Source organism: Mandrillus leucophaeus, unplaced genomic scaffold, assembly GCF_000951045.1.
Source record: "Mandrillus leucophaeus isolate KB7577 unplaced genomic scaffold, Mleu.le_1.0 Scaffold720, whole genome shotgun sequence".
Classification (NCBI taxonomy): domain Eukaryota; kingdom Metazoa; phylum Chordata; class Mammalia; order Primates; family Cercopithecidae; genus Mandrillus; species Mandrillus leucophaeus.
The window spans coordinates 1,078,192-1,092,295 of NW_012107809.1; the positions used below are offsets into that span (position 1 = coordinate 1,078,192).

The 14,104-nt window shown below is 37.3% G+C and overlaps 1 protein-coding gene across 4 annotated transcripts in view; it reads right to left on the reverse strand.

Annotated features, from left to right (window-relative positions):
* The window catches only part of RBPJ (recombination signal binding protein for immunoglobulin kappa J region), a 121,173-nt gene that overhangs the window by 12,352 nt on the left and 94,717 nt on the right, over nt 1-14,104 (reverse strand). For all 4 annotated transcript variants that reach the window (XM_011965349.1, XM_011965346.1, XM_011965347.1 and 1 more), the window contains 2 exons: nt 6,436-6,601; nt 1,901-2,075 (listed from right to left, as the gene is read on the reverse strand). In XM_011965349.1, the coding sequence (XP_011820739.1) occupies nt 1,901-2,075; nt 6,436-6,601 (341 nt within the window). The remainder of the gene's footprint in view (nt 1-1,900; nt 2,076-6,435; nt 6,602-14,104) is intronic.

Sequence of the window (14,104 nt, forward strand, 5' to 3'; positions counted from 1 at the left end):
AAAAAAAAAAAAAAAAAAAAAAAAACCCATGAGCTCATAATAAAACAAAATGAAAAGAAAGCAAACAAAACAAAAACTCTAAAACCCCACTGGTCTCTTTCAAGGAATGTTATCATTGTTCTGCAAATGAGGAAACAAGCAACTAATCCTACCTTTTCATTACATACTACAATTGAAGCAAATAGCTGATATGGCAAAGTTCCTCTTTGTAGAAAAAACTCCAGCTAACAAATGCAGAAGTTATGAATTTAAAAAATTAGAATATTACCTCTTTGCATTTAATGAAATGGATTTAAACATCATCAATGGCTATTAAAACCATTAGGTTAAAGTTTGCTGAGGAACTTTATGGGTAGAATAGACTAACGACAGCTGAACTACTATAATCAATCCTAACATGAAAAAAAAAGGGGATAATCAAATATTATGACTTCCAAAGGAAATGAATGTATATTTTACCAACTAGTTCTGAAAGTCTTTATGTCTAACCACCAGTTCATGGAAAATGAGAGAAACAGAGAAACATGTAATCAGCCAAACCCAGAATATGGAATTCCACAACAGAAAAATGATCCAGTTTCTTCAACAAATAAATGACACAGAAGGAAAACAAAGGTGTGACAGGGTGAGAAGAAACTATTACAGACTAAAATGTGTAGACTTTGTCTGAACCCGTGTTTGAACAAACCACTGTAAAACAAAACAAAGCAAAAAAACTATAAAAAGACATTCTGGGTCAATCTGATAAATCTGTACATGAAATAGGATATTAGATGACACTGAAGAGCTGCTGTCAACTGTTAGGTATAACGATGTTTCAAAAAAAAAAAAAAGGCATGTATTAGTCATTATTGCAGAAATTTTGGTTGAAAGGATACGGTAAGATTTACATTAAAATACTTCAGCAATTAGAAGACAAAGAGATGTTGGTGGTGATGGAGATAATGAAACAGAATGATAAAACCTGTTGAGGCTGGGTAGCTGGTTTCTCCCTTTTATATAAATTTGAAAGTCTCAGCCAGGGGTGGTAGCTCACGCCTATAATGCCAACACTTTGGGAGGCTGAGGTGGGTGGATCACCTGAGGTCAGGAGTTCAAGACCAGCCTGGCCAACATGGTGAAACCTCATCTCTACTAAAAAATACAAAATCAGTTGGGCATGATGGTAGGCACCTGTAATCCCAGCTACTCAGGAGGCTGAGGCAGGGAGGATTGGTTGAACCTGGGAGGTGGAGGTTGCAGTGAGCTGAGATCCTGCCACTGCACTCCAGCCTGGGCGACAGAGTGAGAGTCCGTCTCAAAAAAAAAAAGTCTCCATAATAAAAAGCTAAAAAAAGAAAAATGGGTGTGAAGGTTAAATTTATAGTTCACACAGACAGTATACTTCTCTGGTAGTCTAAAAATAGGCTGATGAGACAGCAGTCTCTGCCAGAGTAACCACATTAAAAATTCTGTTTAGATTCTCAGGAAGGCCTGCCAAAAAGCCCATTTAATTAGTAGTGTTTTTCAAAGGGGTGCTTTTTGACACTGTGGGTAGATCAATTCTTTGTGGAATTGGAACTACCTTGGACACTGTAGGACATTCAATTCAGCATCATAGGCTCAAGATACCCAAAGCCAACAACATCACCCCCTCCAGTCACCATAACAACAGAAGGAGAAAACCTCCCATTTCCCCAAAATGTCCTGGGAGCACTAAGGAACCAACTCTGGTTAAGAACTGCTTCATCAGACCACATACTGTCGATTTACGATTAAAAAAAGAGAGACAATAAACAGGGCCACAAAAATATTAGTAAAGAATTAATTGGCTATTGAAAAGGCCATTTTTAATTTAACAAAGAGTCTGTCTTATTAATTCATGGTAGAAATTGGGGACAAATAAAAAAAGCATACATACAGTCAGCATTTTTCAATGACTGCTTCTTTTTGGAAGGTTTGGAGATGACTTTTATCCGCTTGCTGAGGAACACACCAATGTCATCACTGTTGCCATAGAACATCTTTACAGACAACATGAAGTGCTTTCGCTTGTCTGAATCAGATATGTACAATGTTTTGGCTGTGCAATAGTTCTGTGAAAGAAAAGTAAAGTTTTAATAGCAGCAAAACCTTGTTTGTTTATGTAGTACCTACAATTCAGATGGCCATAGTTTAAGTAATAATAAGAAAAACAATTCCAATGGATAGCTGATAAAACCAACTACAAAAATTATCAACTGTAAAACTTACTGAAATTGGTTTCTGAAAAGTACAAAATCTTCCTTATAAAGTCTATAAAACACAAACATTGTCATCTATTGTATCTTCTTTAAAAGACCGTTTTAAAAAACAGTATTTTCTTGTTTTACATAGCTCTACAACTGTGTCATGGAATTATCACTCAATGTTACAGCAGTAACTTTTAAAATAATCTTTACAGTTAAAAAAATCAATGACTGTCTTCAAAAAAAAAAAGGCATCACAATTCAACAAATTATGTAAAATATTTTAGCAGTAGTTCTTCTTAAAACAGTGCATAGAATGTTTTTCTTTATATAGCTGAACACTAGAGTAATCACTTATAAGTTTGAGGAAAACAATGCAAGACAAACTGGATGACTATAAAATGTCTTAACCAGAAAGAGATTATATAAGCATTACTCTAAAGAACTATTTTTAAAATGGTTAACTGCACAAAAGGGCGATTCATATGTACCACTAAAAGAACTGAATTTAAAGGTACTAGAGAAAATGCTCAAGGCATTATGTCAGTTTACTAGAATTTAAATTCTGATAACTGAAAAGATTAAGAGATACAGCACTTGACAAACAGCAAAGACACTTCAAAATGCTACTGCTTATCTTATATATGACAATTCTAAAATCTTTCCTATTCTCTTGATCCCTGTGAATCAGCGAGGGATCTAAACTACTGTCCTTTTCCAGATAAGATAAATAATGCTGAAACACAGTATAAATATCTAAAGTATCTGAATTATATTTTTTTAAAGATCAACATTCCACTTTAAAATTAAGCTAAACAAGTTTTTTCAACTATGTCTTCTGTATCTTCCTTTTAAAAAGCAGAACAAATGCTACTCAGGAAACAGTTAATGACTTATAGGTTTTTATTTTTAAAATTTTACTCACAGACAGCTTTGGTAGCAGACAAAACTACTGCAATCATTTATTGTACTTCTCATAGCAAAGCTATATAAGAAAATTTAGGTGCCATCTTGAACATTATACATTCAATTAAGTTTTTAAAAATCAAAAGTTCGGTAAAAGCTTTGAGAGATTTTGCTCTGTAGAAGACAAAAATAAGATAAAGCTAATCACAGTAATAAGAAAAATAAAAACAGGCCAGGCTGGTGGCTCATGCCTGTAACCCCAGCACTTTGGGAGGCTGAGGTGGGCAGAGTGCTTAAGTCCAGAAGGTTGAGACCAGTCTGAGCAACATGGTAAAACCCATCTCTACAAAAAACACAAAACTTATCCAGGCATAGTGGTGCATGCCTGTAGTCCCAGCTACTCAGGAGGCTGAGGTGGGAGGGTAGCTTGAGCCCCGGAGGCAGAGGTTGTAATGAGCCATGATCCCACCACCGCACTCCAGCCTGGGCGACAGGGCGGCACCCTGTCTCAAAATGAAGAAAGATAAAGCAACAAAAAAACAACAGTACTTTGCAGTCACATCACTCCTTGCACCCAAGATCTCCAACACACTCAGAGATGGCATCTGTGAGCCTCTACACCCACAGGTCTGCCATACTCTTAAAAATGACAGCAATGAAGGTCAAATTAAGCTTAACAATGAAATTCTTCTGCAACATAAGATGAGGTCTGTGAAAATGGGTATCAATGTACTAAAGCAGACAGTCATGGGAAGCAAAAGTGAAATGTGTATCTAAATGAAGGTAATTACATTCTAATGGGAAAGCTTAAAACTGTTGCGATCGCTTAATTTTGAGTATTAAAATTAAAAGGTAAGATCCATATCAGAAAGAGAAAATAACTGAAATCCAGCATAAATAACACATACTGGCAAACAAGAAAGGAAAAAAAGAACCAAGAAGGTTGGATCGTAAGACCTACACTAAAAGAACTGCATTTTGTTCAAAAAAAACAAACATACATATATCTCCTTGGAAAGAAAGGAAATATATCCCTAATTACAATGAGTAGTTTGAATCCACAAAAATCATAACCAAGATAATTTTATGGGAACTATTATTTTTAAAAAACTATAAGGCCACCGACCACAAACTACTCAAATTCCATTAAGAAAAAAAGGAATCAGGCCTGTAATCCCAGCACTTTGGGAGGCTGAGACAGGCGGATCACGAGGTCAGGAGATCGAGACCATCCTGGCTAACACGGTGAAACCCCGTCTCTACTAAAAAATACAAAAACTAGCCGGGCGAGGTGGCAGGCGCCTGTAGTCCTAGCTACTCGGGAGGCTGAGGCAGGAGAATGGTGCAAACCCGGGAGGCGGAGCTTGCAGTGAGCTGAGATCCGGCCACTGCACTCCAGCCTGGGTGGCAGAGCAAGACTCCGTTTCAAAAAAAAAAAAGAAAAAAAGAAAAAAAGGAAAAAGTCACTGACTCATAGATAATAAGCAAATAAAACTAAAATTACATTTGCCTTGCTATTCTAAAAGGTTAAATTAGCTAATGGAATTCTAGAAGAGAAAATGGTATATAATCATCTCTCTAGAAATACTCTTTGAAAACAAGATCTTTAGGCAATAAAGACATTTCCCTGAAAGGAAGAAGAAATACCAAATCTAATGCTGCAAAGTGATACTTGCGAAAGACAAGCAGTGATACTATTCGTTGGTTGATTTGGTATTACCTCACTTAAAATTACTGGAAGCTGGAACTGGTTAAAATGAGCTATGAAGTAGGATTAAACAGTTATATATACACAGGTAGCTAGAATCCCTGGCTTCTCACTACCTATCTGATCCACTCATTCATAGTACTGAATGTCTACATGTGAAGCCTGGAGGCATATAACTCTGAGATTTCCTAGGTAACAAGAAAACAGATGAGACAAGACTAAGATCTATTAGATTAACGCACCACTTAAATATATTCGTTACTATAGCTCGGGGGTCATAATTTGAAACAGTTTGACTGGTTTAAGATGAAACAACTTTTATTGTAATAAGTATCCCAAATCTAATCTAAAATACATAGTCAACAAACCTTACTTACAAAAACTATAAAGATATAATGACATACAAATAGCTAAATTTGAAGGAGGTTGATATTAAGACCTGTAGTACTATCTGTAAAATCACTAAAATTGAATTTGAGAGCACATATCCCCTAGCTCATCTCCATCAACACTACTCCCAACCCATATCTCTAGTGCCAACTACAACACAGCAAACACTAAAATATTCAACAAAGATGCATCGAATGAGACAGCTGTTTATGCACTATTTTAGAAGACATTTAGTAATTGAGATCAGAACTAACCATTTTCCAAAGTACAGTAGCAAGCAAAAATAAAATCATAGGTAAATCCCAAGTGAATAAAAAACTATCTTTCAATATTAAAAGTATAGATTGGCTGGACACGGCGGCATACACCCATAATCCCAGCACTTTGGGAGGCTGAAGTGGGTGGATTGCTTGAGCTCAGGAGTTCAAGACCAGCCTAGCTAACATGGCGAAACCCTGTCTCTACAAAAAAATACAAAAAAGTTAGCTGGACATGGTGACGCACACCTACGGTTCTACTACTTGAGAGGTGGAGGCTGCAGCCAGCCAAGATTGCGCCACTGCATTTCAACCTGGGTGACAGAGTAAAAATCCCGTCCAGGGGAAGAAAAAAAAAAGATCTAGATTGACTGCTTTCTAAATTCATACAATTAGTAGAACTAGTTGATAAATTGTTTTCTCTAGAAAATTAATTAAAGAACCCCTGCTACGCACTAAAATTTGAGGATAACCAACTGTGGCTGTTCTTGTCTATAGTATCTCTGATGTCAAGTAAACATTTATGATCTTTATAACCCAGATAAATGCTTTCCACAATGTATATATCATCATGTCTACTATAAAACTAAGATTAAAACAGCAGATTAAAACATTACTGAACAATGTATTTTTGTTGAGATTTGAGTATCAAACCTCTGTCAAACAGAAGATGAGCAATCAGCCTCCTAAATTTATTACTGGCTTCCACTAGAAATCTGATTTGCTAAAACTGCTTGCAAGCTGGGGAAGCTTACTGCATGCCATCTTCCAATGTCAGCAGCATAAGCTTCATGAATGGCTAGACCAAAGTGATCTGAGAGGCATACTTTTTGGTCCTAGTTTATATATTCCAGAAATTGTTACTAATAGTTATTAAAGAAAAAAATCTCCACCACAAAAATGAACATGAAAACTACATTCTGGTACCATGGTGCCCCTTTCTGATGAACTAGCAGTCTTGATTTACCTTTCCTTCCAAGTTTAGCTGCTGCATTTCTTGGTCACTATTTCCTATCCCAATAAATGCACACGGTTGAGACTCTTGTTCAGAACAACCATCGCGTTCCATTTGTTCTTTTTTTTTCTTCCATCCACTGCCCATAAGATACACACAAGGAGGAGGGCAAAAAAACCTGAAGAATAATGGGGGGAAAAAAACAAAAAGCTCAAATCAATTAGATTCAAGAAAGCATTTCCTTTTCTTGAACATTATGAATACAAAATCATATTGAAATGCACCTATTTCCCAAAGAAAAATTTTGGTGAAGCCTTTTGTAATGCAAATAATCATGCCCACAAGACAGAAATCGAGACTTCCACAATAACTAAATCTGTTCAGGTAAAATACTGGAGTTACGCGTACAGTTAGATTAAATACTTTTTAGAGTACAGAACTTCTCTTTGTATTTTCACATGGCTCAGAGTTCTAAACTACTGGAGTTCAGCAAATTCAGTGCACTCTAACATATTACAAAACATGATAAACCACCACAAAATCTGTAATTACTAATTAAGGCCTATTCAAAATGACACAATCATTAATGAGTGACATTATTGTTATGGATACTGCATTTAACTTAATGTGGTAAATTAACTTAATGGGATAAATTAACCTGGAAATTTGTATTAGAGTATTGTCCATAGCAGAAATACCCAAAATATTAATAAAAGCAAAAGAGTCAAAAGTAAATGGATCTCCTGATTATGAGCAATGTTGTATTTTACATATCTTTGAATTTTATATATACTTGGAACACCTGGTGCACTGTAGATATCTGAGAAATATTTCATGCTCAAAGAACAATACACTATATTCTTTCAACTCACAGAATACCATAGGTTTGTTTTGCTAGTTGTCAAAAACCACCCTCACAAGTTCTTCTGAGAATGACTTTCTTATAATCTTTTCTTTAGCAATTAAAAATATTATCTACTGCAAAGCCTAGCTCAAGGCTCATATTTTACACAGTTCAGACCATCAATTCAGTCCTTATATAGGGTGTAAATTCAGCTTTGCTCAATTATAATGCTGACTTGTACATACTTTAAAACATCTATGCCATATCTCTCTAGAGGGCCTGAAAACTCAAATTAACTATAGTAGCCACATAAGTCATATACATGGGTGAATGATGTATACAATAAACAGGAATATCCAGGCTGGGCACGGTGCCTGTAATCTTAACACTTTGGGAGGCAGAGGCAGGTGGATTGCTTGAGCCCAGGAGTTTGAGACCAGCCTGGGCAACATGGCTAAACCTCGTGTCTATAAAAAATACAAAAATTAGTGGGCATGGTGGCAGGCACCTATAGTCCCAGCTACTCTGGTGGCTGAGGTGGGAGGACTACCTGAGCCTGGGAGCTCAAGGCTGCGGTGAGCTGTCATAGTGCACCTGCACTCCAGCCTGGGTGAGAGTGAGACTGTCGTTTAAAAAAAATTAGGAATATCCTTTAGTTTCCCAAAGAAGTAGTTTTCTTCTCTTCTTTCTTGAAACACACAGCCTCCATTGTCATTCTCACTTTTTGTACTGTTATTAGTACCCCAAATTTTTTACTTTTCTTAATCCTAGTATAAGAAAACCCAGATCTTAAATGCAATGATAATTAGCCACTGGTGTGTATATATCCACTCACACTCACGTGGCTGAACTATGGGCATGCAGGTCTAGTGTTGGTCCCGTCCTCCAATTGTTCAACAGATGCCTGAAATCAAATTTTGTATGAAATAGTTTTTTTTTAATTTGGCAACTAATTTACACTTATTAACACTTTGTAGGCCAACAACGTGCAGACTAAAAGAAAAAAAACTTTATGTGCATATATGCACACACATGCAGACACCAGTAGGCTGGATTTGGTGCTTAGGTCTTCTTGAAGGTGGTAATATCTACTTCTTATTTGCTTCCCCCTCAGCCTCTACAATATTATCTACTGAATTGACTCAAAATATATTAATAGAACCTACTTTTTGCTCAACCCTAACCAGACTACTTTAGAGGCAATTTACATATGACTTACAAGAAGTAAGCTGGGTTTATTTAATATTCATCAATTCTCCAAATTATTTATTATATCCTGAGTGTGTAACAGATACTGGGGATATAGCAGTAAAAATAACCAAAAAAATTAAACAAAATTCCTGTCCTCATGGAACTTACACTTTAATAGGAGAGAGATAATAAAAACAGATAAATGAGTGAAATAACATGCACATGTACTCCGTTAGCTGGTGTACTCCGTTAGCTGGGGAGAAAAAAATAAAGCAGGCAAGGGGTACTTGAAATGGGGACAGCCCAAGGTGGCCAGGAAAAGTTTCCTTAAGAAGGTGACTTTGAGTCATGACTTAAAGCCATGTGGACACCTGGGGCAAGAGCATTTCCACAGAGGAAAGAGCCAGTGCAAAGGCTCTGAGGTAGGAAGGACTGTGACCAAGAGTGGGGAAATAACCAACAGACCAGAGTGGCTGGAGTGGACAGCAGGAGGGGGATTAAGAGGCAGCGAAGCCAGAGGTAGTGGACAAGTAGACCAAGGAGGCCCTAAGGATTTAACTGAGTGAGGAGGGAAGTCTCTGTAGTCCTCTCACATTTATCTAATCCAATAGAAAAGAGCAGTTTTCATGCCTGTATACTTACACTGAGGCCAAGGATATAAAGGTCACAGCCAAGGTAGTGGGCCCAGTTCCAGGTCACTCTAAGTTTGGAGGGAAGCCTGGATTAACTGGGCTAGTTTTGGAGTGGGTTCAGTTCAAGTCTACAAAGGGGAGCTTTCTGGCTTCTAATGCTAGGAGTTACCCAATGCTTACTATGGCACAGAGTCAAATACCGAGGCTGGCACACTCTCAGGAGGTTGAGAAGGCATCAGTTTTGGAAACACAACTCCTGTTAGTTTTCTATTGAACACTGATGTTAGGACTCCTTAGTAAATTGGTGTATCAGCTATAAAACTCAAAGAGCTGTGTTTTAGTACAGGTTGTGTATTCCTTATCTAAAATGCTTGGGACCAATAGTGTTTTCAATTTTTTTTTCCAGATCTTGGATTGTTTGCATTTATTCTTAGTGGTTGAACACCCCAAATCTAAAATGCTCCAGGCTGGGTGCAGTGACTCACGCCTGTAATTCCAGCACTTCGGGAGGCCAAGGCGGGCGGATCACTTGAGGCCAGGAGTTCAAGACCAGACTGGCCAACATGGCGAAACACTGTCTCTACTAAAATTACAAAAATTAGCCAGGCATGGTGGTGCATGCCTGTAGTCCCAGTTACTCAGGAGGCTGAGGCACGAGAATTGCTTGAACCCAGTAGGTAGGGGTTGCAGCGAGCCAAGATAGTGCCACTGTACTCCAGCCTAGATGACAGAGGAAGACTCTTACAGGGTCATGTTGGCACTCAGGGTTTTCAGATTTTGGAGCACTTCGAATTTTTGGATTGGGAATGCACAACCTGTATGCCAAATACAGTAGTCAAATCTCAATGAGTTATCATAAGTGGTACTTCTTAATTTCACATCTGAAAAATATAAAGAGAGCTAAAATGATAAAAGAATGAGTAGAGCTAGTTTTCTCAAAAGTACTGTGACAAAATGCATGAAACGGTAAAATTCAGGTTGACAAAAAATTCTCTATTCAAAACAATGACCAAGGGTCTATCTTGAAAGTGCTTTCCAATCATGTAATAAATATAAGAAAAATGAAGACTTTTCAATAGTCTCTGAGTCTTAAAAAAAAAAAAAAAAAAAAATCAACTCTAAATTATTTCAAAAAGCCATGATGGGAGAAAGTAGCAAATCCAAAATAATCTAAACATTGAAATTATTTCTATATTGCTGATAAAATCATAACTTAAACATCCCAATATCATCATCCCCTAAAATACGGCAAACAAATCAAGTTGTTGCCCAGACTTCAGTAACAATACAGTGATTGAATAAATGTCAGCATATATATACAAAAAAAGGGCAAGAATACAAGCAAAAGAAACCAAAAGGAGTGGGGTAAAAATAAAAGGCCACCAAATTAACAGAAGAAAACTCAAATACATCTTTATTTTATTTATTTACTTATTTATTTATTTAATTTTAAAGATAGAGTCAGACTTTCACTATGTTGCCCAGGTTGGTCTTGAACTCCTGGTCTCAAGGGATTCTCCTGTCTTGGTCTCTCAAAGTATTGGGATTACAGGCGCAAGCCACTGCACCTGGCCTAAAATATATCTTAGGTGGTGTATTTTAGGCCAGGTGTGTGAAACTGATGATTTTTTAAAAATTTGGGCAGTTGGTCAATATGTATCAAACACTCAGTGAAAAGTCTGACCAGTAAGTGGTTAGCTTACAGAGTTTAACTGCTGCTACAAAAAGATACCCTATAAAACACGTTGCCTCTATTTTCTCATCTTTCCCAGCAGCTCTATCAACTGACAAACAATACTTTCTCTGCCACTTGGTGGCGATATGCACACATTTAAAATTTTATTCCTGTCATAGTTGTCTTTATTTTCAGAGACTGTTTCAACACCTATTTCCTCAAATCTTGAGATGATGTCTGAAAACTGCCTTACAGATTCAAAGAAGGCTTTTTATCCGTCCCAATATATAAATTCAGTTAAACAGAATCCAAACTCATGACATTTGCATTATCTTGCTACCTTTGCAGAATCATTACTAACCTTTGATGATTATTCAGTTCACAAGGACCGTATTTAGGAACTTTCTGCATACCACAATTGGCCAATTAACACAAATCTCAATATGACTTCAGAATCAGTCTAAATGGCTTTACTGTTAATTGTTTCAACAGCATCATACTGCTGCTTAATTACTGCCTTCAAGAAAGCCGAATGTTAATATGTCAAATGACATATTCACATGTTATTAACAATGTGAATATGTCATTTGACATATTAACATTTCCTCTAGATAAAATAATCTTTTAAAAAGTTTATTTTTTAACCTAAGACCTTACTTAATGAGAAACTCATCACTAATATAAATGGGGTACTAGATGTGCCATGCAAATAAATATTAGTTATTAGGCACCATATTTAACATCAAGAACAATTTAAAATTTGGGGATAAAATTTCCTAACCAAGTATTTTTAAGCATCACTCACTGGAGTTATTTTATATGCCAAAAAGACACAGCCAAGAGGACTGTGATCATGCCCCCAGGTAACCTCACGCCTTGTGCCTTTGCAACTCTTCAAAAAGGCCTGAACCTGGATCAGCAAGAAAGAAGGCAGATCTTCCTCTTCCCACTATGCACTCCACCACCAATTAAGAGCCCAGAACTCTTTTCTGAATCCAGGGGAGTTTGCTGGACATCCAGAGGGCTAGACTAGCATTAGCAATCCCTTAATACTAACACCTGTTTTTTTAAAAAATCAAGTACATTTAATGGGTTTCCCGTTTATTATAAAGTAATGCACGTCTACTTTGAAATTTTTAACAATACAAATCAGTGAAAATATAGGAAAGTAGTACTCTGGCCTTTTCATCATTTTTATTCATTTTTTAGAGGACTTCAAAGTTTAGATTGTTCAAGCTTTCTTTTGACTGGGTTTTAGACCAACTAGGCCATGCCCAAACAATACAGAGAAATTGAAAACAGGACGGGTGCGGTGGCTCACGCCTGTAATCCCAGTACTTTGGGAGGCAGAGGCGGGCAGATCACAAGGTCAAGAGTTCGAGACCAGCCTGGTCAACATGGTAAAAGCCTGTCTCTACCAAAAATACAAAAAGTAGCTGTGCATGGTGGTGGGTGCCTGTAATCCCAGCTACTCAGGAGGCTGAGGCAGGAGAATCGTTTGAACCTGGGAGGCAGAGGTTGCAGTGAGCCAAGATTGTGCCATTGCACTCCAGTCTGGGCAACAAGGTGAGACTCCATCTCAGAAAAAAAAGAAGAAAAAGAAGAAAAAATATAAAAGCTACTACAATAAAAGATAAGGCTAAATTTTCCGTTTTAACTCGATAAACCACTACAGCTCTATATGCATTTTGTTTGTTTGTTTGTTTTGAGACAGAGTCTCACTCTGCCGCCCAGGCTGGAGTGCAGTGGCACTATCTCGGATCAGTGCAACCTCCGCCTCCTAGGTTCAAGCGATTCTCCTGCCTCAGCCTCCACAGTAGCTAGGATTACAGGCGCCTGCCACTACACTTGGCTAATTTTTGTATTTTTAATAGAGACAGGGTTTCACCATGTCGGCAGGCTGGTCTCGAACTCCTAACCTCAGGTGATCCTCTCACCTTGGCCTTCCAAAGTGCTGGGATTACAGGCATGAGCCACCGCACCCAGCCATATTTTTTAACAGTAACTAACAAACAGGAACCTTATCTGGATTTTAACATAATTTTCTAAATAGCTCTTCCCCTTTTGTTATCTCCATTGGGCCTCAGTTATACATCCTGGTATTAAATGACATAGTGACTTTTAAAACTCCTAGTAAAGATCCTTTTGCATAAAACCTGGCACATAATAGCCAAATAGCCAACCAGAAATAAAGAATAAGTGAATTCAATTGTACTAAAATGCATCTTCAAAAATCCAGAGAAAAGAAAAGCAACTTGCCCAAGTTTGAAGCTATATGATAAACATGCATCTATTCACAATTCATTTAGAACTAGCCCAGTCTCACCTAGGTAATGGTAAAAGAGTTAGTCTTAGGCAAAGTTAAGTTTACAAAGTTTAAGTACTCAGAGGATCTTTTCCTCCTTAGTCCCTGCTCTAGATAACCAACACGCAAACGCAAATGGAATGGTATGGCAATTAGGGTAGTAAAAAGGGTAAATATTTAAAATTAGGCCCTCAAGAGTTCCAACCCTAGCTCCACAGATTCCTAACTAATGTCAACCTGGACACATTTAAAATCTCTGATTTTTAGATTCTTTGCCCACAGAATTTGGATCATAACATGACTACTTTACAAAATTGTTATGAGGATTACAACTTTAAAATATTTATAAAGCACTTTTAGATTCTTCTTCCATAATGATGGGTGTTGACTTTTTCTGTTTTGCTTAAAAAGCAGAAACTTGCTATAAACACACACTAAATTTCATTAATGAAAAAGAAATACTGAATTTCTAGTATCAACTTCGTGGGAAAAAAAATTTGAGTTGGTATGCTGTGTCCCAAACTACAGATACCAACTTCTTCCCATATTTAACCCTAAATCAGTGTTTAAGTTGTTTTAGTAAAGTAAGATAAAATAATCATAAATTTAGTAAGCCTGAATAACAATACCTGGCAGTATGAATCTTAAATACTGTTTTCACTTGTTCATCTTTGAGGATAAAACTACCAATTAAATAGCTTTACCTTCTTGGCCAAGCATGGTGTCTCATGCCTCTAATCCTTTGGGAGGCAGAGGAGGGCGGATCACTTGAGCCCAGGAGTTTGGGATCATCCTGGACAGCATAGTGAAACCCTGTCTCTATAAAAAATACAAAAATTAGCCGGCCATGGTGGTGAGTGCCTGTAGTCCCAGCTACTCAGGTGGCTGAGGTGGGAGGATCACCTGAGCCCAGTAAGCAAAAATCATACCACTGCACTCCAGTCAGGGCAACAGAGTGAGACCCTGTCTCAAAAAAAAAAAAAAAAAAAAAAAAAAAAAAACCCTTCTTTTCAGCTCAGATCTAGTCAGCTTCT